At 35.0% G+C, this 24,479-nt stretch overlaps 1 protein-coding gene across 2 annotated transcripts in view; it reads left to right on the top strand.

Annotated features, from left to right (window-relative positions):
- KIFAP3 (kinesin associated protein 3) overlaps positions 1-24,479 on the top strand; it is a 148,523-nt gene that overhangs the window by 57,867 nt on the left and 66,177 nt on the right. For both annotated transcript variants that reach the window (XM_055582209.1, XM_055582210.1), the window contains exon 10: positions 1,141-1,303. In XM_055582209.1, coding sequence (XP_055438184.1) covers positions 1,141-1,303 — 163 coding nt within the window. The remainder of the gene's footprint in view (positions 1-1,140; positions 1,304-24,479) is intronic.

Here is a 24,479-nt window from a genome sequence, read left to right as displayed (position 1 = left end):
AGAATGAAAGGAAAAAATTATATTGAGGCCTCAGTTATTAATGTGATTTTTATGAGGTCATTGAAAATTTGCACTAGAGATATCAGAAGGATGGTATAAATAGATGCTTTCAGTTCAGTTCAGTCGCTCAGTCGTGTCTGACTCTACGACCCCATGGACTGCAGCATGCCAGGCCTCCCTGTCCATCACCAACTCCTGGAGTTTACTCAAACTCATGTCCATTGAGTCGGTGATGCCATCCAACCATCTCATCATCTGTCATCCCCTTCTCCTCTCGCCTTCCATCTTTCCCAGCATCAGTCTTTTCAAATGAGTCAGCTCTTCACATCAGGTGGCCAAATTATTGGAGCCTTCATGGGTCATATAGAGTAGGAGACAACTCAGCACACAGATACACAGATTATCATTGTCTTTGTTACTGCTGTTTAGCCGCTAAGTCCTGTCCAACTCTTTTGTGACTGCAGGGACTGTAACCCCACTAGGCTTCTCTGTCTATCAGATTTACCAGGCAAGAATACGGAGTGGGTTGCTGTTTCCTTCTCCGGCGGATCTGCCCGACCCAGGGATCGAACTTGCATCTCCTGCTTGGCAGTCAAGTTCTTTAGGACAGAGCTACCAGGGAAACCCTATCAATGTATTTACCAGACAGCAAATTATTACACATTGTTTAAACCTTTATTTCAAATTTAGTGTTTTCTAGGTAGCTTGTAGTTCTTTCCACATTGTTTCTAGAGTACTTTGTACATTCTACATTTATCACATTGCATTTTAATTATTTGTTTCATTTCTCTGCTCTGTTTTTAGACTGGAATCCTTAAAAGCCAAAACAGAATCTTGTTTAATCTAGGACAGGTTCTGGCACTTAGGAGGTGGAGTTTATAATGTGCTTTCAAGAACACAAAGTAATTTGTCTTCCAGTTGATGCTATGAAATAAGAGAAGGAAGGGATGAACTGGAAATATGTATTTTCTCCTCAAAAGTTTGGTTTCAGAGAAGTTTACAGATTAAAATGAGAGTAATAAACACATAGTACTTACACATATTCATGAGGGTGAAAACAATGAAAAGATAATTCTTTGTAATCTTTTTTGTCTTATTGGGAATAGAGACTGACTGCATTTGTATTATTATTTTCTATAGGTGGAAATGGATATTGTTGAAAAACTGGTAAAAATGATACCTTGTGAGCATGAAGATCTGCTAAATATCACCCTCCGACTTCTACTAAACCTGTCCTTTGACACAGGACTGAGGAATAAGATGGTACAAGTTGGACTGCTTCCCAAACTCACTGCACTCTTAGGTATGCTTTTTAAAAATTGATAGTGTTGCTTGGAATTTCCAACATCACTGGAAAATCTAAGTCTGTCTTTAAAAATCTGCTGAAAAGATTGTTATGTATATGTTCTTTGATTAGGTACTTTATTATTAAGAAGAATGAATGAAAAATGACCTGTGCTAGGATTTCCATGGTGGTATAGAATGAAATGAAATAGAAACTTTTAGCTGCTTGACTCTATTTACTCCTGTGAAAGTGAAGCCAAAGTGAAAATATACTACCATGGTAGCAAGAAGGAAAAATTACCCTCTCCTCAGCATTTTTTTAAAGTAGATAGATACTCTGAGTTCTTATATTTTGCCATACCTTTAAAATACTCGTTACCAATACACAAGCCTTTATGGAGCCTTTTTTTTCATTAAGTACAAAAGGTCATTTTTATATAGTGTTAGTTAGAAAATATTATATTAGAGGATTCCATTTATACATCATTTTCTTTTAGCTTTTAGCAAGATACCTATATAGCAAAGGTGGATTCAAGAGTTAATGCTTTTGTGCTCAGACATAATGCTTCTCATACATAATGCCCTTAGTACATAATGCTTCTTAGGAGAGTATTTAAAAAACCCTTTTTGGTCTATTAAGTGTCTGTCTTTATAGGCACCTGTTCCTCCCCAGCATATGCTTTATACCTTGTCCGTACTGATCCCCTTACCATCCTCTCAAAAGTTCTTTTATGTCTAAGTGCCTGTCCACCTGCCTTTTTCCTCCACCTGGAATGCCACTGCCTTTCTTAACTAGAAAGCAAATTTTTACTCAGCTTTTATAACTGTTTGTTTAGCACTGCAGTTTCATTTGTTTGTAGCTTTCTCTATATATTCAAATATTTTATGTAGTGAAATGGTTGAAATGATTTAAAATTAAGTTTACTCTTAGTTGTCTAAAATTTGTGAATCTACTTTCTCATTGAATTCATCATTACTGTTTTATAACACTGGAAGTAAAATTTATTGAATGTTTACTTTGCCAGCTATTTTGCTTTGTGCTTTATACATTATCTTGTGGAATCCTCATCTGAGATCTTTACCTGTGATTACAGTGGGTAAAAGACAAAGCCCAAATTCAAAGTCAGGTATATCTGCTGCCAAAGTTGGATTTATTATCTACTATAATAAGCTACTGTGTATAATTATATTAAGTCAACTATGATTAAGTAGGTAGGGAGCACTATAATTTAAAATTTCAGTTCTCCAAGTCCCTTTGAAAAAAAAGTTTTAAGGAAATTTATTTTCTAACTTTCTTTTTTTCAGAAAAGGAAAACTTTTAGACTGTTAGTCAAAGAACATTTGATCCATTGGCCATTCCACAAATATTGCACAGAGCTTTGATTATGCATTTTAGAAGAAACTCTGTTGAGGAGCACTTTCAAAAACTGCTTATGGGGAACCAAAGCAATACAACCATTTAGTGAGGAAACGGGAAAACTTTAAAAGTATAATGAGTGGGACTCGAATTTAATTTATATGATCCTTTTTTATCATAAATTCAGCAGAATTATGTATCAAATATCAGGTTAGATTCTTAATGTATGAAGATGAGTAGAAGTCCTTGTCCTGAGATAATTCATAGTCTCTTTTGTTCAGTATCCAATCCACTTACTTCTAGGAAACGAATGATTTAAATGAGATTTTTGGGAAATTACTCATAGGATTCTGATTTCATATTTTATTAACAAGTAGTAAATTTTGGCATATATAAGATATTCAATACAAAAAATATTTCTTTAATCTCTCCTGGAGCTCATTTCTGAAGTCAGACTGTCTTATTAGAATTGTTACTCTTTATACTTTTTAGAATGTTACATTGGGCAAATTACCCAAACTCTGATTTGGTTTCCTCATCTCTAAAATGAGGATAATAATTAGAACCAATTTAAACTTATTTTGAAGATTAAATGAGCTATTGCATGCAAGGTGCTTAGAATGGTACCTGACACATAGTATTTTCTTAATAAATATTAGCTATAATCATTTTATTACCAACATCATCATTGTTATCATTTGATATAAAGTGGACATTGTTTAAGTGTTGCTGACTTACCTTTCTGTAGGCACAAATTTCCTTCTTACAGATATTAAATCACTAATCATTAATAACATACTAATAACATAATATTTAAATCATTAATAACAAACAGGGTAGATTATTTATTTTTACTTCCCTGTGATATTTATGTTTATTCAGTTTAAGTCATTAAAATGTTGCTAATCTACTAGGGCAGAGCATAATGCTAAACATTGTAGAAAATATTTTTCAATCTATAGACATTTTGAAATTTAAAAGAAAGAATGTGTCCATACTGTTACTTCGTTACAAAGTGCCATTTGAGACAGATATTGATAGACTTATCACTTTAACAAGATGATATTTACAAAGGAAGGAAGAATAGAGGATATAGAAAGAATTTCAGATAAAATGGTCAATATTACCTAAAGGCATAGATGGTGCCAGGTAAATATGAGGAACAATAACTCAAAATATAGTGGGAGATAACTTTGAAAAAATAGGTTCATATACATTTATGTAATAGTATGAAGCTTAAGGCTGTGCTAAGAGTTATACTTAATATAATTGATGATAGTAATCATTACAGGATTTTGAGCTAGTTCGGTCATAATCAGAGTATTTCCCTAGGGAAAATAATCTGGCATCATTCTATTGGATACACAAAAACTAGAGTCTAAAGATGAGAACAATAGCCTGTTGTGGTAGCAGGACAAGTAAAGAAACCCTCAATTAGGGAAAAGGTGTTGTATGAGGCAGAAGAAAAGGGTAAAGAGACATAGCGTATTGTTCATCATTCAGTCACTCAGTTGTGTCCTACTCTTCGAAACCTCCATGGACTGCAGCACACCAGGCTTCCCTGTCCTTCACCATCTCCTGGAGTTTGCTCACTCATGTCCATTGAGTCAGTGATGCCATCCAACCATCTCATCCTCTGTCATCCCCTTCTCCTCCTGCCTTCAATCTTTCCCAGCATCAGGGTCTTTTCTAATGAATTGGCTCTTCACAACAGGTGGCCAAAGTATTGGGACTTCAGCATCAGTCCTTCTAATGAATATTTAGGGTTGATTTCCTTCAGGATTGACTGATTTGATCTTCTTGCAGTCCAAGGGATTCTCAAGAGTCTTCTCCAGCACTACAGTTCAAAAGCATCAATTCTTTGGCGCTCAATCTTCTTTATGGTTTGACTATCACATCTACACATGACTACTGGGAAAACCATAGCTTTGATTATAAAGACCTTTGTTAGCAAACTGATATCTCTGTTTCTTAATACGCTGTCTAGGTTTGTCATATTTTTTCTTCCAAGGAGCAAGCATCTTATAATTTCATGGCTGCAGTCACCATCTGCAGTGATTTTGGAGCCCGAGAAAAACTCTATCACTGTTTCCGTTGTTTCCCCATCTATTTGCCATAAAGTGTTGGAACCTGATGCCGAGATCTTAGTTTTTTGAATGTTGAGTTTTAAACCAGCTTTTTCAATATGTAGAGTACATCTTACGAAATACCAGGCTGAATGAAGCACAAGCTGGAATCAAGACTGCCGAGAGAAATATCAACAACCTCAGATGTGCAGATGACACCACCCTTAAGGTGGAAAACGAAGGTGATGAGGTGAAAGAGGAGAGTGAAAAAGGTGCATTAAAACTCATCATTCAAAAAATAAAGATCTTGGCATCCAGTCCCATCACTTCATGACAAATAAATGGGGAAATAGTGATAGGCTTTGTTTTCTTTAGCTCCAGAATCACAGCAGATGGTGACTGCAGCCACGAACATAAAGACGCTTGCTTCTTGGAAGAAAAGCTATGACAAGTCTAGACAGCAGATTAAAAAACAGAGACATTATTTTGCCAACAAAGGTCCATGTAGTCAAAGCTGTGGTTTTTCCAGTAGTCATGTATGGATGGGAGAGTTGGACCATAAAAAATCCTGAATGCTGAAGAATTGATGCTTTTGAGCTGTGGTGTTGGAGAAGACTCTTGAGGGTCCCTTGGACTGCAAGGAGATCAACCCAGTCAATCCTAAAGGAAGTCAACCCTGAATATTCATTAGAAGGACTGATGCTGAAGCTGAAGTTCCAATACTTTGGCCACCTGATGCAAAGAGCCGACTCATTAGAAAAGACCCTGATGCTAGGAAAGATTGAAGGCAGGAGGAGAAGGGGATGACAGATGACGAGATAATTGCATGGCATCACTGACTAAATGGACATGAGTTTGAGCAAGCTCCAGGAGATGGTGAGGACAGGGAAGCCTGGCATGAGGCAGTCCATGGGCTCTCAAAAAGTCAGACATGACTGAACAGCTGAACAATAACAACTCTGCTTAGAAGTTAAATAAGCAGGGTGACACTATACAGTCTTGACTTACTCATTTCCTCATTTTGAACCCGTTCGTTGTTCCATGTCCACTTCTGACTGTTACTCCTTGACCTGCATGCAGGTTTCTCAGGCGGCAGGTAAGATGGTCTGGTATTCCTATCTCTTGAAGAATTTTCCACAGTTTGTTATGATCCACATAGTCGAAGGCATTAGTGTACTCAGTGAAATAGATGTTTTTCTGTAACTCTCGTGCTTTTTCTGTGATCCAACGAGTATTGGCAATTTGATCTCTGCTTCCTCTGCCTTTTCTAAATCCAACTTGTACATCTGGAAATCCTTTGTTCACATACTGTTGAAGCCTGGCTTGAAGGATTTTGAGCTTTACCTTGCCAGTATGTGAAATGAGTGCAGTTGTGTGGTAGTTAGAACATGCTTTGGTATTACCCTTCTTTGGGATTGGAATGAAAGCTGACCTTTTCCAGTCCTGTGTCCACAGCTCAGTTTTCCAAATTTGCTGGCATATTGAGTGCAGCACTTAAACAGCATCATATTTTAGGATTTGTAATAGCTTAGATATATCATAGGTAAATTTAATGTGACATGGCTGCTATTTGGATATGGATAATGATAAACTATTCATAAACACTCAATGACTGTTAGAATGTTACTGCTAGGAACAGAAATAGAGAAGTATAAAAGAAGTAATTTGAGGGCATCAGTGATAGATTTAATTTCAGACATGTTAAAGATATCTTCAACAAAGATGTTTGATGAACAGATAGAAAAAGGTCTAGCATTCAGGAGAGTTACTAGATTAGAAAAGAAAAACTTGTCCATTAGATGAATAAAACTGGAAAAAGGATACCACCAAATGAGATATAACAGTCAAAGAAATACGATTATTTTCAACAAATACATAAAAAACATGTGAAGTTTAGGCTGTTACTGAGAAGCAGTGAAGTCCTTGGAATTGTCATAAAGTAGAGAAATGAAGAAAATGAATAGGAAGAGCAACTGAAAACTTTTTACTTCCTTTCACTCATTCTTTCAAAGTGTTGCTTCATTATTTTCTTTGAAATATTGTTAATTCCTAGGGCATCAGATTTTGCTACACTAGGGAGAGTGAAGAGCTAGTATTATTTTAACCTTACATTATATAACTAGAAATTGATGATCTTAAAAGTTTTCCCCTCTATTTTTGGCTAATCTGTAAAAACTGATTGAAAGCAAAGGAATTCTGTTGAGATGTTTACAGTTACCTTGCCTTAGTAACTTCTTGGCTTATCTTTCTGGGTAAGTAGAAGATGACGGCTAAAAAGCATCCCTCATAAAAATATACACAAAATTTTTCTTGTAGAATAAGTTGAAAAATAATATGAAAAGTTACTGTGATGTTTTGCCATGTGAAGAACCAATATTTATTTGTAAACTCATGAAAACTTTTCATTTATCTGAGAACTACTAAATAGGCTCTAAAATCATTCCTATTTAGTCATACTGTCTTTTTTTCCCTTTTTTTCTCTTTCATTGCTCACAAGTCATTAAATTTGATTATAAGCAGTTTCTTTTCTTTTTCTCAAATGTTCATGTTTTTTGCTTGATAACTTTCTTTAGTTCCTCCTTTGCATTCCACTTACAAGCCTTAGAAGCAATGGCAATCATGTGTAGTAAAGAAAAAGAATATCTTCTGATGTTCCAGGATCAAGTAAAAGGAGAAAATGTACTTTTTATATTAAAGAGAAATTAAAATATACTAGAGAACAGTGCCTTCCAACTTATAGTCTATAAAATGCTTCAAAATATCTACACGTGTTCAGAATACCCAACAACTGTTTCACATGCTTTTTATTTAATTATTTAATGGCACTGTTATTTTCAGTTCTTTTTCATTTAAATTGTAGGCTAAATAAGCTTATGTAGTTGAGCCTATGGGGGAAAAATGTTCCAAATTCTAAGTAACTGATTTCAATATGAATTTTTTTAATAGAACCATTTTGTAAATTTTAGAATTGTTTCTATTTTATAAAGTCCCCAAAATAGCCCTTTTATCCATCATGTCCCAGAAAAACAACCCATTTATTAATGTATTAGTCAGGAGGACAAGATTATGATTATTAATAAACAACTCTAAGCTCTCCGTAGCTTGAAATAGAAAAAAGTTATTTTTTGCCCATGTTTATATCCAGTATAAGAAAGTTGAAAGTGGTGGTCCGTGTTAGTTAGCATCAGTCAAGGACCCAAATTGACAGAGCCTCCAGGTCACCATGGCACCAGAGAAGGGAGAACAGAGAAAATGGAAAATTGCAAACTTAAAGGCTTCCATTTTGAGGTAAAAATGTCATTTTTGTTCACATTTCCATTGATAAAGCAAATCACAAAGCCATGTAGAACTTTAAGGGGATGGGCAAATGCTTGAAAGGATTATAACTGAAACACTGGTGAACAAGTAGCCTAATGATCCTGAAAGACACTTTTAAATTTTCCTGAATTTTAGCTGGGTTTCCAGGATTACCAGAATCTCTTGAAAGTACATCCTGTGACATTATTGCAAATATTACCATATGTAGCATACCTAGCAACTACAGTAGCACAAAGCACATAGAATAAAAGCTAGAATTCTGGAGCCAGACTATATGACTTTGAGTGTTAGTTTCATCAGTTACTAGCTATGTGATATTGTACAAATCACTTAACCCATATGTCAGTTTTCTCATCTCCAGTATGTAGATAATAATGGTACATATTAATAGGGAAGGTTAAATGATACAGTATGGTGAATATTAGCAATATTATATGTGAAAATACTGTAAAAGTACATAGAATACAAATAATTGATATCCGTAAGTGGGTCTTTATTGATGTTTATTTTTCAGGCTTGTACCATTAAGAGAATGTAATCCTTTTGTATTGAAAAATTGATTACATCATTCTTTTCATAAATATTTCCTTAAATTTACTTTAATACATAAATGTTATTTAAACTTTTATTGAGAAGCAGTATAATGTGGTTAAAACCATGGGCTTTGGAGCCAGAGTGCCTGGGCCAAGTGCTGTATAAGTATTCCCTATTGTTTTTGTTATCATTGACTAGAATTTGTAATCCTGAAGATAATTTATTATACAGGGCTGTAAATATTAACAGCTCAAGTATTCCCCCTTGCTAAATGACCCCAGAATGCCATGTATTCTTAATTTTTTATACAGTCTTTCTGTTTTCCTCTCTTGTCCTTGGCTGTCAGTTCTCATTTCTTCTGTACCAACAGCAATTCCATGGCAGCAATTTTCCTTTCCTCTAATGATATATTTCTAATCTCCTTTGGTCTTGGAAACCAACAACTAAACTTACTTGAAATTTATATTTTGTTAAAACTGAATTCCAAATGAGTGCCCAAATGGTTCTCTTCCTAGTAACATTTATTGCATGGACTTTATAACATTTCTTTTGACTGTGAAGAACCTGTTTTGCTTGATTGCGCTCTTTGCTGTGTTCAAAGAAATTATATGTAGTGTAGACAAAATGATTTCCTGATAAGTGATTAATAAAATGGTCATTTTTACATTTGTTAATGTATATGTTATATGTGTGAAAAATTAAATCATTAACTTCTAATACAATAGAATAAACTTCTCAATTGAGTTTTCAAGATTTTTGGCCACTACTACTATGTATAAATAGAAGTTGGCATTATAGAGAGCACAGATTTTAAAAGCATGAGAAATAATTCATCTAGAGCAGTGCCTTTCAAATATCTTTTCTCCCAGAATATAGTATCATATTTTACATTGCAACCCAGTACCCACGTGCATGCATGTGTATGTTTGTATGTATATATGTGTGTATGTTAATATACATTATGTTTTGCAATAAATATTACACATTTTGTTTAATATGTAATTTTAAAATATTAATGAAGCAGTATTTACCATTTCTATGTGCAATGTGGTATATTTTATATTTTTTATTCTTTTTAAATTTTACTTATGACTTAATCATTGATTTTATTTCCTCTGATTGATTCGATGTTCAGTTAGACAACTGAACTAGGGAAAGTGGTCAGACTTCTTTCCCTTCAAATCTTCAGAAATATCAGTCTCTTTTAGATTTTTAATGTGTTAATTAAAAGTCAACATGTTAGTAAATAATCTACATTGTTCTAGGTTACTCCTTGGCTGGCACTTGGAATGATTCCATGGAATTGGAATTTTTTTGGAAAGAGGAAAAAACCTGTAAATCAAGTATTTGAAGAACTTGAGTTACATTTTCTTCACTGTAGTTATCAAGAAGGAATTAAAGAGCATTTAGTATATAATATAATATGACTGGTCAGTTTGCTTTCTTCATTAGAAATAAATTCTTTATTCGGTGTATGTTCAAGTTGACAAATGACTGAATTTAACATTATATATAGAAATTACTTAATTTTTTAAAGAGGTAAAATGCAAAAGCACTTTTGTAAAGCTATACATCTGGTAGAAGTTTTCAGAAGTGATTTTTAAAGGATGCTGTTTCAACTGAAAATGCTATAAGATTTTAAGTAGGTTTATTATTATTTGGGGACCCCATAGCTGAAAAATCTTCATATACTTAATAATAGATTAATTTAACTAGAGAATAATGAATCATGAAACTTTCAGGCTCTAATAAAGCTGCACTATATGAACATTTAATCCCTTTCCTTTGGATCCTGAAACATTTAACTAGTACATTGCGACCCCTGCTGTTGTGAGAATTGCCAAATAACTGGGAAAAAATATCTACTTGTGGAAGGTTTTGTGATTTGAATAACTATTACAGGTTAAGGAGAAATTGTGCTATAGGTCAGCTCTTTTACCATGTGAGGCTCTTAATAAAACCAAAAATTTTATTAGTACTGTTTTATCACATGAGTATTTTATTTAGAAATTTTGAATTTAGCTTTTTCCTTGACATCAGGGACATAAAAAGGGATTGATAAGGAATTTTAGAAATTATCATTTAAATTGTTATTTGTTGATTTATCCTGAAATCAATTTGCTTGGATAGTTTTGATCTTTTCCTAGGCATAAAGAAAGGAGGCATTATCTCGCAAAATATTTCAGAACTTTTATTTGGGTCCTTGGAAAACCTAGTATCCAAAGATTGTAAAAATTTATATCTAAGTTCCTTTGTTTTATTTTCCTAAATACCACCAAAATTATTCACTTATTTGACTTTTTGATATCTTAAGATTTCATAAGGATCTTAAATTTATCTCCGCTTTAGTTCAGTATCAATTTATAATCTTTTCAGCTCTATTAATCCCTGTACTTGACATAGTTTCTTATGCTTAGTAACTTTATATTACCATCTGGGAGACCTATCATAGCCAATGGTTTCATCAATTGTAATTATATGCAAATTGAATTAGACCTACAAAGTTTAGCTTTACTTATACAATTGTTAGACAGTTTGTTCAAGTTTCTTATGATATTGAGTTAACTTTTATAAAGTGTTTAAAGATTTTTGGCTCATCTAGGAATCATATCATTAAAAGAAAAATTCCTTTGTCATAAGTCCTTAAACCATTTGACATTGATATGTCTCAAGAGTACTTCCTTATGTCATAATATCCTGGGTTGGGAAATGGCAAGGAAATTCCTTGTCATAGTGTATTCTTCAGTTCCCTAGAGAATGCACTGATAGTGTTTCAGAAGTAACTTGAAAAGCTAAATTTTAATAGCTTTTTGTCAGATGCACCAGGCAAATAATGTTTTTGTACCTCCTGAGAGATGCCATAGTTTTGCTGCTTCATACACTGAGTACTGTTTAATGTGCTTGGAGATGATGTTAGCATAGAAGCAAGCATAAAAATACAACTGAAATGTATTCTTTAGAAGAGCCTAGTTCGTCGTGACATTGCTTTGTGCATAAAGCTTAAATATCACAGAAGCAGTGTATTACAGAGTGCATGCTTAATGATTTCATTAAAAAACTGCCACAGTTCACTGATGAACTCTTTGGGACAGTTTTGAGTTTATTTACACCGTTTTCCCCTTTTTGTGAATGACATTGATGTGTATTTTAAATTGAGTAGTGTTCTTCATTTTCATGTCAGCCTTTCAGTTTTTAACTTGATTTTCAAAGGCAATTAAACTCAATGGAATAAACCTTACAAAATGTACAGGTCTTATGTTATAAACATGAATTTTTGCATGTGTTTAAATAAAAATAGAATAAGCACAACCAGCCTAATGATTAGGCGGATTAGGTAGCTACCTGTAAATTATAGGCAGTCACCACTTTCCACACTTTCTCTGCTATTTTGTAAGTTCCCTGTTATTAGGAGATTGCTGGAATTCAATGGTTAGAGCATCAAATTTCAAACTTTTGGTCTCAGGACATTTTTATACTCTTAAAAATAATTAAGGACCCCCACTATTTTGGTTTATGTGGAGTTATGTTTATGGATATTTATTATATTCAAAAATAAAACAGAAAATGTCACATATTTCTTTTAAAATAACCTGCTATATGTTAACATAAATATTTTTTAGAAAAATAACCCTTTTCCAGAAATTACTGAGAGGGGTGGACATAGTTTTACTTTTGCAAATCTCTTTACAGTCAGAAAATATCTGGCTCTCATATCTCCCTCAACAATATATTGTGAATCATGTCATGTACGTCATATATATTATGTCATGTAGCCTTTTATGAAATAATGAGAGTAAAAAAGTGAAAATAATATATTAAATAGTATTATAAAATGGTGTGACATTGTGGATCCCCTTTAGTTAGTAAAGTTGCTCAGTCCTGTCCGACTCTTTGCTACCCCATGGACTGTAGCCTACCAGGCTTCTCTATCCATGGGATTCTCCAGGCAAGAATACTGGAGTGGGTTACATTTCCTTCTCCAGGGGATCTTCCTGACTCATGGATCGAATCCGGGTCTCCCGCATTGGAGGCAGACACTTCAACCTCTGAGCCACCAGGGAAGCCCATGGATCCCCTTTGGGGATCCTCAAAACATAGTTTGAAAACCAGTGAATTAGAGCATTCTTTTAAAGCTTTTAATTCCTATTAAATGCAAGCACTCCTCATAGTAACAGTATGTCAGGAGTTTCAAATTAGCAGGTTAAATCTAGCTGGAAGACATGTTTGGTTTTGCCAAGATACATTTTCTTAATCTTATATTTGGATTTCTAGGCAAGACCCAAGCACTCCTCTTCCCATAGGATACTCCTGATTTTCTCTTACACTTCAGTTCAGTTCAGTCGCTCAGTCATGTCCGACTCTTTGGGACCCCATGAATTGCAGCACACCAGGCCTCCCTGTCCATCACCAACTCCCCGAGTTCACTCAAACTCATGTCCATTGAGTCGGTGATGCCATCCAGCCATTTCATCCTTTGTCGTCCCCTTCTCCTCCTGCCCCCAAGCCCTCCCAGCATCAGAGTCTTTTCCAATGAGTCAACTCTTCGCATGAGGTGGCCAAAGGATTGGAGTTTCAGCTTTAGCATCAGTCCTTCCAAAGAACACCCAGGGCTGATCTCCTTTAGAATGGACTGGTTGGATGTCCTTCCAGTCCAAGGGACTCTCAAGAGTCTTCTCCAACACCACAGTTCAAAAGCATCAATTCTTTGGCACTCAGCTTTCTTCACAGCCCAACTTTCACATCCATACATGACCACTGGAAAAACCATAGCCTTGACTAGGTGGACCTTTGTTGGCAAAGTAATGTCTCTGCTTTTGAATATGCTATCTAGGTTGGTCATAACTTTCCTTCCAAAGAGTAAGCATCTTTTAATTTCATGGTTGCAGTCCCCATCTGCAGTGATTTTGGAGCCCCCCAAAATAAAGTCTGCCACTGTTTCCACTGTTTCCCCATCTATTTTCCATGAAGTGATGGGACCGGATGCCATGATCTTCGTTTTCTGAATGTTGAGCTTTAAGCCAACTTTTTCACTGTCCTCTTTCACTTTCATCAAGAGGCTTTTTAGTTCCTCTTCACTTTCTGCCATAAGGGTGGTGTCATCTGCATATCTGAGGTTATTGATATTTCTCCTGGCAATCTTGATTCCAGCTTGTGCTTCTTCTAGCCTTGCCCTTTGAATATCTAAGTGTTCATCCACTCACATCTTGGTAAGAAATTTTTACCAATTTCTTTGGTGCTTTGTAAAGGTTTGGAGATATGTGTCACAGTATAAGAAGATGAAAACAGAAGACCCTGAGCTCTGAGGGACAGCCGCATAAAGATAATCTAGATAATCTAGCATCTAGATAATCAATACTAGACCTTTAATGCTGCCCAGCAGTTATACTGTTTCCTTTGTCTAGTCATTCTCCCATTCTTTTAGGTGAGAATTTCATTCCTCTACCTTCTTCTAAATCCAGCACCTTATCCTCAACTCATTACATTCCTTTGCTTCCTATTTGACTGAGAAAGTAGAAGCGTAGAAGAGAATTTCTATGAGTTTCTGTTGCCACACTTACCCTCCTGCCTGCATCTGTGTCTATACTTTGCTTCTCTCCCATTATTATGAATTTGCCCCTACTCTTACCATAAGCCATACTCCCTCCCTATTCTGTTCTCTCTCCTACTCAAGATTCTTGCTCCAGAAGTTCTCCTCTGTCCCACATTATTAACTTTCCCTCTCTATTACATCATTCCCATCAAATACAATTATGCTATCATTTCATCCATCTTAATAATGATTCTTCTTGACTCTTCACTCTTTTACCTTTTAGCTGTCATCCCATTTCTTTTCTTTCCTTTTGATTTCTTTAAAGTTGAGAGTTGTGAATCTATGCTAATTTGCTGAAACTAATTTTATTGGTTATGGCAGAAAAATTAGGATTCCTAGATTCAGTAGCACTTTGTCATGCCTGTTTCACAATTACACATGAATCATTTCAAAATGAATCCAAATGTTAGACCATATTCTCTTCAGTTGAAGATAAAGTAGTTTCTAGGGTGTTGTAAATGGGTATAAATTTTTCTGCATTATGTGAGTAGACCTAGAATGGTTTTAAGAGTAAGAATAGCACCTGATTCATCTTGATCTGGATTAATTAGGTAATCTGGGTTTCAGGGCATTTTCCAAGGCTGTAGAAAGATTTTATCAGCATGTAGGGAGTCAGACCAGGTCAAAAGTTAAGTGATAAATGTTTGATTTCTTCCGGTTGAAGCAAGTCTGATTTTCCTTATTGTTGGAGATCACCAGAGTAGATACTGTTAAACTCTAAACTTTGATCACTTAAAAATTAAGGGTTATTTTCTTTGACCATTCTGTCATATGTCCTCAAGATAAAATTTAAAAAGTTAAATTCTAAACACTCCTGAAATTCCCTCATAAAGTTAAATTAACTTTTCATTATATATGAATATGACTTAATTTATAAAGTATCATAAAATGAAGAAATAAGCTTGTCTTTATAAACAGATTAATATTTTATAAATAACCTTTTCTGACTTGTTTATAAAGAGCAAAATGGTCAGAAGGTTTTCCAATAGGAACTATTTTTCATTTTTTAAATACTAAGTTGCCTTTATGATGATTTCTTTAAGAAACTTAAAGTAGTTTTTTTTATAACTTTATTTGGCCTGTTTATTACACAACAGTTATGGAATTTCACACATCTATTTCAGTACGTAGCTCCTCATAGACTACTACACTCTTTCTCAATTTTAATAGGCCTCATTTATCCTGTAAATAAACCTACATTTTCTTACCTGATCAAGTGAGCAAACAATAGGGGTCAGATGTGGCAAACACTTTAACAAAAAGCACATGTCTGGCTGTCAGGGTGAAGCAGAGTCATATCAAGATTGCTTGAAGTTATTAATGGCAGTAAAATTTATGCTTCCTCCTGTTTTCCCAATTAAATCAAGAAGCCTTTTTTCTTAGGATTCTTCTATCGCCAGCTGGTTCCAATACTCCGTGTGTGAATATTGCCTGGGGTGTCTCCAATTCTAGGTGGTAAAAGCTGACCAAAGCACATTAACTGAATGATGTGAGCCTATAGGCTTGAAAGCAGCCATTATTAAGGGCTTTATTTTGGACCTTATCATTTGTACTACAAGTATACATATTTTGTAGTGTATTATAAATAAATTGTAGTATCCTCTGGATAAAAGAACACTCCAAACAAGGTAAAATTGAAACGTTGAAAATATTTTAAAAATAAACCACATGGCAAAAAGTACAGTTGTACATACTAAAAAGAAAGGGCTTCCCTAATGACTCAGCTGGCAAAGAATCTACCTGCAATGCAGAAGACCCAGGGGATGTGGGTTTGATCCCTGGGATGGGAAGGTCCCCTGGAGGAGGAAATGGCAAACCACTCCAGTATTCTTGTCTAAAAAATCCTATGGACAGAGGAGCCTGGCGGGTTACAGAAGGTCTCAGAGTTGGGCATGACTGAGCGACTAAGCACAGCACAGCACATAGTAAAAAAGAGTGAAAGTATGTCAAAAGTGCTGAATTTTGGAGTACTTATTTCATGAATATGTCTTAATGTGACAGAACTATTAAGCTTAATGGTAGATTTACAATTTAAGTTTTGTTACAATTTTTAAATTAAGTAATTGGGCACAAAATCATCCATAAACCATTGTATCACAAAACTATTTTTACACTTGTTTTCATACTGATCATTATAACCTATAAATTCTGTCATCCCTCCCCAACTAATGGTTAAAAACTCTTGGCTTTTATCTATTAATATCAAATCTCTGTTAGAAATGACTGAACAAATCCATTCTAGAAGAGAAGACTATCCAGTAGAGTTGCAATCTTAAAAATTGGTCTCTCCAAATTCAAGTTTTAACTAACGCTATCTATCTAGTCATGCTGGTTATGTATCTGCAGTATGTGCTCTAATAAGTTAAACAAAAAATGATATGTAAACATGTACAAAAGAACATCTAATATCCTTGCAATATATTTTTTAGCGTATTTCAATATAGTCAATACATATGTTCAATAATTGTTGCTGTTATCTTTTAAGTGGTGATTTTCCCTGTGACATTTTTCACTATATTTGGTAGAGCATTAAGGGCTCCAACTCTACTGTAAATTTAAAGGCACTTATGAATTTTGAAGTATGCTGTATTCACATAGCCTTACCAGGGTAATTCATCACCTTAATGCTGCTCTATTCTAATAAAGGGGTGTTCATATTCCCACTTGTCTTATCTTTTCATGAACCTTTTGTGACTTCAAAGGCAGTTTTCTGCTTTGAACGAAGACATGGAGTGCAGAAGCAAATAAGAATCTGGCTAATAATGTGGCCCATAACTTGTGTTCTCACTCTGTTTTTACAAAGTGTTGGGCTGGGTCTACTGCAGAAGCGGAAATTTGGCTTTGAGTTCTGGTGTTCAGAACTCATGTTTCTGCTTGACTGAACTGTGAATGGAAAATCCCAAGTGTCTTACAAAATTAGTAGCTAAATGGTGTTTTTACTAATCACTTGAGATGAAAAAAAACTGAAGACATTTTAAAATTCAAAATCCATCAGCATGCGTTTGCCCTTTAATTGGCAGAAAATCAGTCGTGAGCGCAACCCAGAGTGGACTTTTTTCCTCCTTCAGCTGCTCCAGCTGAACTACAGCTGCAAATTTCTTTAAAAAGAAAAAAAAATCTTGAATGTACATTATAAGTGCAGTAATTCCCACAAAATCAGTTACTGGAGTTAATGACCAGTTTGTTAAGGCATTAAGTGCCCTCAGCTGGGAATGACCAATTTTTGAGGCGAATGGCTGCACAACTGCTAAGATAATTCAGTAACGCTTTCAAATAATGATCCAGCTAATTAACGGTGAATTCCTGTGGAAATCCTATCGAAGTACTTATGACCTCTGCATTTAATAGCCAGTGAGTTCATCATGATTCATGTTTATTGCCATAAATACCAAAGGAATCATAATGACTAGGCCTTTTTTTTTTTTTTCATCCTGTGCTTATTACTTGAACAGATCTGACTAAGCCACCTCTAGTCATTAAGGACCTTAGTTCCCAAAATATTCAATCTTTTCACTACTCTGCTCAAAATTCACAGAGCCTTTGGTGCTATGCCAGCATAGCAAGTATTGGCAGACTGTTTTAACTTGGGATACTATTAGGGAATAATTGATGTCTATAAGTCTTAAAGGAACCCTTTTGAAATGTCTGCCATTTGTAGGATGTGGAGAAATCATACTTGGTTAGCTAGAGTTTATGATTCTTAATCATGAGTTCTTATGGGAAAATTGTAACTCCCAGTCCCAGATTCCCTTAGGATATGCAAGAATTTTGGGGGATTTGTTTTTTAAGAACACATTTTTTCTACCAGTGAGTGAAGAAGACTATTAAGGATAAGCCTTAATTTTACTTGGACCATTTAATCTCTCTTAATGGCTGTTTATTGCTATGTGATCTTTAAATTTGTTTTTAAGTAATAGTTACTAATACACATTGGCTGCCAGAAAGCCTCTACTTTCTGTGTGCAGCTGTGTTTGAAGAGAGGAATTCGGGTTATTTCCAGACACCTTCTCCCTCCAGGTATTCACTTTTTTCCTCCAGTGCCTTGTCCTTCTGCTGTAGCTGTCAGATATCTGCTAGATGCCATTAAGGTATAGGCTGTGTTTTTATGAGGCAATCAATCATTTGTATAGTCATTTATGATTCAATGAGTAAGATACCTGTGGTTCATATACTATAATCTTCCTATCTTGCAGTTCTTTAGGGGAGATTGGAAATACGTGATTTGTAACAATAGAAGAGTTAGAACCATCAAGGTAATATATAGGTAACAAGACCATTTATAAAATATTTGCATCATTTTTTAATAAAAGGACAAGTGTCATTTTATATCTTTTTTCATTTCCTAAATAAATACAAAATGAGAAGAAAATCAATTTTATAGTTATTTGCAAATCAATTGATTGAATTCTAGGGAACCTTTACCCAGATAAAATCTAGAAGACATATCAACAAATTGGGTATATAGACCTCTGGGCACAATATTGTAGTCCCTTAGATCTGTCATCACCCCCTTTCACACTTTCCTCAAGGGAAAAGAAATGTATCTCTGGTGTAGTGCTGGTTGTATTTCAGTTTCTATTGTTTAGTTGTGCTCAGCTGAAACAAATGGGAAACTCCTATACATTTTATTTGCCTGGGACATGCTACTTAAAGATAAGTGAAATAATATAGTTAATTGTGAGGTTTGTCTTCTGTGTTTTCAGACTTTTTCTCTCTGTATCCTTTCATCTTATAGCCCATCACCTCCACAGCTGTTCCCTACTCTAGGAGTGAAATTAAGTTCTGTTACAAGACAGAAGGAAGAGAGGTTCACAGTTTGTTTATGGTAGTGGTGGTGGAAGAACACATACTGGTGACAGTTATCTATCCTTTGATCATTTTCTTTTCCCAGTTTTTTTTCTGATTAAGGGGTTTGTAACCCTGTGAGAACGAGAGGCTGATGAAGGGTTCAGATGAAGCCGATAGGGGTCACTGAATGGAGCCTTGAGACAGAAGATGACTCTCCTAATACCGTACTTGAGGTGTAACAGAGCTTTATAGGAAAGTGACTGGGAGCAAGTGGCTCAGCTGCAGGGGCAGAATATACCTGTGAACCCTGTATAGCCATCTCAGAGCAATCTTGGCTGCTTCTTAAACCTGTATTATCTCTAAACTACAGTCAAATCTTGAGGATAAAAAACCACAAAGACAGCATATATATTAGGAAAACGTGATATGGCAGAAAGCAACACAATATTGTAATTATCCTTCAATTAAAAATAAATTTAAAAAGAAAATGCAAGAATAGTGTTCTATTGCTAAAACAGAAACATTATTTTCAACATAATAATAGTAAGTAATAATATTTATTGAATCAGTTTATTGTGTATCAGACTCAGTACTAATTGTTTTACCAGGATTCTCTCACCTAATCCTTGCATACCAACTCTTTGAGATAGATATAGTTGTTATTCCAGTTTCACAGATGAAGAAACTGAAGCACAGAAAATTTAAATAACACTCAGAAGGCCATTTTTCCTAGTAAGTGGCAGAGCCACAAATTGAACCCAAGCAGTCAGCCTCTAGGGCCTGGGCTTTGAACCACAGTGTTATACTGCCTCTATTTACCACTTTATTCAGGCTTTTAAGCATTCAGCACCTCGTTTTTCTCATAAAATCAAGCTCTGCTTGATAGCAGTTCTTGTCCAATTTAGTGACAATGAGTTTCAGAACGGCTATAGATCTAGTCTCCCATACTGCTCAGGAGACAATGTAATTTGTCCCTGTCAGGATCTTTCACCCTTTAGAACCTGTTGCATCTGGACACAAGTACTCTGATAAATAACTGATTGCTTTTCTGCATTTCATCTCCCTTCTTCCCCTTTTCTATCATCTTCTTACCTTTTTTTTTCCCCAAGACCCCCAGATCCTATAGAGTCCCTTCTTAACTGCATTTCCTTTCTGTACTGTGCCTCTAAGGAATAATGATAATAATTCCTGTTTGTTAGGTTTTATTTCACCCTTTCTATTTCCTGGAAGGCCTACTTAGTACATGCACACAGGCTTTATAGTCAGACCTAGGTTTGAATCTCAGATTCATAGCTGTTTCCTTTTGAAGGATTCATAACCTTAATGAATGTCATTCCATTCAGTTCAGTCGCTCAGTCGTGTCCGACTCTTCACGACCCCATGAATCACAGCATGCCAGGCCTCACTGTCTATCACCAATTCCCGGAGTTCACTCAGACTCATGTCCATCGAGTCAGTGATGCCATCCCGCCATCTCATCCTCTGTCGTCCCCTTCTCCTCCTGCCCCCAATCCCTCCCAGCATCAGAGTCTTTTCCAATGAGTCAAGTCTTCGCATGAGGTGGCCAAAGTACTGGAGTTTCAGCTTTAGCATCATTCCTTCCAAAGAAATCCCAGGGCTGATCTTCAGAATGGACTGGTTGGATGTCCTTCCAGTCCAAGGGACTCTCAAGAGTCTTCTCCAACACCACAGTTCAAAAGCATCAATTCTTCGGCGCTCAGCTTTCTTCACAGTCCAGCTCTCACATCATACATGACCACTGGAAAAACCATAGCCTTGACTAGACAGACCTTTGTTGGCAAAGTAATATCTCTGCTTTTCAATATGCTATCCAGGTTGGTCATAACTTTTCTTCCAAGGAGTAAGCATCTTTTAATTTCATGGCTGCAGTCGCCATTGGAGCCCAAAAAAATAAAGTCTGACACTGTTTCCCCATCTATTTCCCATGAAGTGATGGGACCAGATGCCATAATCTTCATTTTCTGAATGTTGAGTTTTAAGCCAACTTTTTCACTCTCCTCTTTCACCTTCATCAAGAGACTTTTTAGTTCCTCTTCACTTTCTGCCATGAGGGTGGTGTCATCTGCATATCTGAGGTTATTGATATTTCTCCCCAGCAATCTTGATTCCAGCTTGTGCTTCTTCCAGCCCAGCGTTTCTCATGATGTACTCTGCATATAAGTTAAATAAGCAGGGTGACAATATACAGCCTTGACATACTCCTTTTCCTATTTGGAACCAGTCTGTTGTTCCATGTCCAGTCCTAAAAATCAAAGATAATACCTACCTCTTCAGTTTTAAGGGTTAAATGAGAAAATATATGCTTAACATACAATAGGAACTATCAAGTTTGCTTAATTCTGTCTTCCCCTCTCTCAAAGAATTGTAGTTATGTAAACATTGGCTGTCCACCAATCTTTTGGTATAGCCTCGTATCCATTAAATTTCTATTCCCTTCAGTCCTTTCCTTTTAGCACATTTTGGGATTATGATAATCATTTTAGGTAAAGATTATGGGAAATTAGGGATATATTCAGAGATTTTTTTAAATAGAAGATCACAGATAAAGAAGAATTAGGAAGGTATAGGAGAAGTCAAGGAGCTTTCACCTTTCTCTGTCCCATGAATATGGGGAGAGGAGAAAGAAAAAGCAAGCACAGAAGAACAGAGTTAGAACAGGTAGCACAATGAATCATCCCACTTTTTGAAACTAGAGGGTTTTGCTGTGTTAAAAAAGAAAGTAATGTATTATTAAGCTATTGTATCTGCGATGTTTCTGGCATATGTTATTCATCTACCTTTTAAAAATGACTGTAATTTTAGGACTGTAGACTTTCTATTATGTCACATACCCTTTCTCCTGAGTTGTCCTTTGTAAGTGATAAAGATATAGGTACATAATCACATATAATACATATACACACATACATATGTTCACACACATATAATTTGCTCTAGAAAACCTTCCTTTGTCATCCTCTTTATGGGGCACAGATCTCTTAAAGGTGAATCTTTGTTTCCTTTCGCCTTTCATGAATGGATGTACCATGAGAACACTGCAGTTTAGTATCTTTTAACTAATACCAGCAGTAGACAAACTCTTCTCAAACAGAATAGCATCCTATTTCATTCTTAGTGCTACTCTGAATTTTAATGTTTGATGATTTACTTTGATATTAAAAAATCTTTTATTTTGGATATTGAGTTCTCTGTTTCTTTTACCATTTATTTACTATGGCTTCCCTGGTGGCTCAGAGGGTAAAGCATCTGCCTGCAGTGCAGGAGACCTGGATTCAATCCCCAGGTTGGGAAGATCCCCTGGAGAAGGAAATGGCAACCCACTCCAGTACAATGCTGCCGATGGAGGAGCCTGCTAGGCTACAGTCCATGGGGTTACAAAGAGTCACACACACGACTGAGTAACTTCACTTCTCCATATTTCATTCTTAGTGCCATTCTGAATTTTAATGTTGATGATTTACTTTGATGTTAAAAAATATTTTGGATATTGATTCCTCTGTTTCTTTTACCATTTATTTAGTAAGTTGTGTGATGTAGAATCCTACTTATCAGTGAATCCATTACATAAAGAAAATACCTTCAAATAATATTTTGTAAAAACTAAGTAGGACTAGAACCTACCCACAGCTGAACAGCATGCAGAAAGAAACTGGAATAGCAAGGAAAGAGATTGTGCCTTCAGAATATTGAGTTTACTATTGGAACTTCCTTAAAAGATTTTTAAATATCTCAGCCCCAGAAGAAAAGCTAAATACTGTAAAGTATATATACTCTGACCAAAACCCTAAGAGATACTTTTCCCCTCTAGGGAAGAAAGTTGGAATTTTTCATTTTTAATCTGCATATCATGCAAACCCAAGTCTTTTCTGTTTAGATTTCTTTCATCCCAAGAGCAGAATAATGAAGTTGGGAATACCCAGTTAGTCTCTACTTTTCTCTTTCTTGGAGTTATTTCACAATTTTTTAATTACATTTTCCTCCAAATGTAAGTTCTGCATATATTATATTCCAAGTGGTTGAGTATAGTGAATTCATAGTTTTTAGTTAAGATGAAAGTGTTTACCTAGTATGTATTCATCTGACAAACATATACTATATTTTACTGTTTTTGTTTTATGCCAAGAAGTTATTTTTACATTGATATTGAGAGTCTCTGGAAATAGGCTCTAGCCAAACCATTTAAAAAGATGCAAAAGTCTTGATTTTTTAAAATTCTGTTTTAAAAATGTGCTTTACCCTATCATATGTCAGCATATGTCAGTCTTTTATACCTGCTAATAATATCTCTTGAAAGACCATTTCACCTTATGATACAAAACTATTTGAGAGATATTGTAATATACCTTTGGTGTATATAACGTGACCTCTGGTGAAGATTTTTGAGTCAGAGAGACCTGTGTTTAAAGCCCTGCTCAGCTGCTTAACATGGCTGTGTAGGAAGTATTTTTCTCTGTTAGGTTCCCCATCTGACACATAAAGATGACAAAACTGATTTGACTGTTTTGAAGATTCACATTGTTCTTTCTTAGCATGTGATATATTTTTGTCTAACATAGTAAGCTCCAGGAAAACAAGATTGTACAGAGAGGCTCACTATATTTCTATCTCACTATTTTCCAAGGAAATTTTACTTAAAACACTTCTGTATTACATCTGAAGATCTTGTAAAACCAGTGACGTCTTTGTGCTTATTTTTTCAGTTTTAGCCTCTGATTTTTTAAACATAACGTGGTTTTTTCCAGCTTTATTGAGATCTAATTGATGTAACAATTGTAAGTTTAAGGTGATAACTTGATATATATATATTTTAAAATATGTTAAGTTTAGATACAAGGTTAGTTAACTATACCACTGTAAGGTAAGTTAAGGTTAGTCACCACATTTATCACCTCACACAATACTTTTTTTCTCGTTGTGAGAACTTTTAAGATATATTCTCTTAGTAACTTTCAAATATACAATACAGTATTGTTAACTATAACAGCTTCTCTGGTGGCTAAGACGGTAAAGAATCTGCTGCAGTACAAAAGACCCAGGTTCAATCCTTGGGTTGGGAAGGTCCCCTGGAAAAGGGCATTGCAACCCAGTCTAGTATTCTTGCCTAGAGAATTGTTAACTATAGTCACCTTGCTTCTTAAATATTAAAAATAGAATCAATCAGCAGATAACTTTTGACAAAATTCCATATACAAAGCCTGTAAGAATACCAAAGTTTTTGTCCTCTAAGAATTGCTTACCACCGTACAAAGATATATCTAATATCTGAAAAATTCAATAAGAATATAAATTAGTATTATTAAAAAAACACAAAGTATTTTAGTTATTTTGTACTATAGTAGACACAGGAATAAAGGTGCTGAAATTATCTTCTTTGTTAAAATTTAAAATTTTCTTGATATGTTAATTAAATTTATATACATACTTGATTTTTTTTAATTCCAAATATCTCCCAAGATTTTCTTATAGCCAAAAATTTTTTTAAAGAATATTATTTTTTGGATAAAACTTTTAGCAAAACAAC

This window comes from Bubalus kerabau, chromosome 5, assembly GCF_029407905.1.
Source record: "Bubalus kerabau isolate K-KA32 ecotype Philippines breed swamp buffalo chromosome 5, PCC_UOA_SB_1v2, whole genome shotgun sequence".
Lineage (NCBI taxonomy): Eukaryota > Metazoa > Chordata > Mammalia > Artiodactyla > Bovidae > Bubalus > Bubalus kerabau.
The sequence above is the reverse complement of the archived record's forward strand: the minus strand, read 5'-3'. Positions and strand labels throughout refer to the sequence as shown.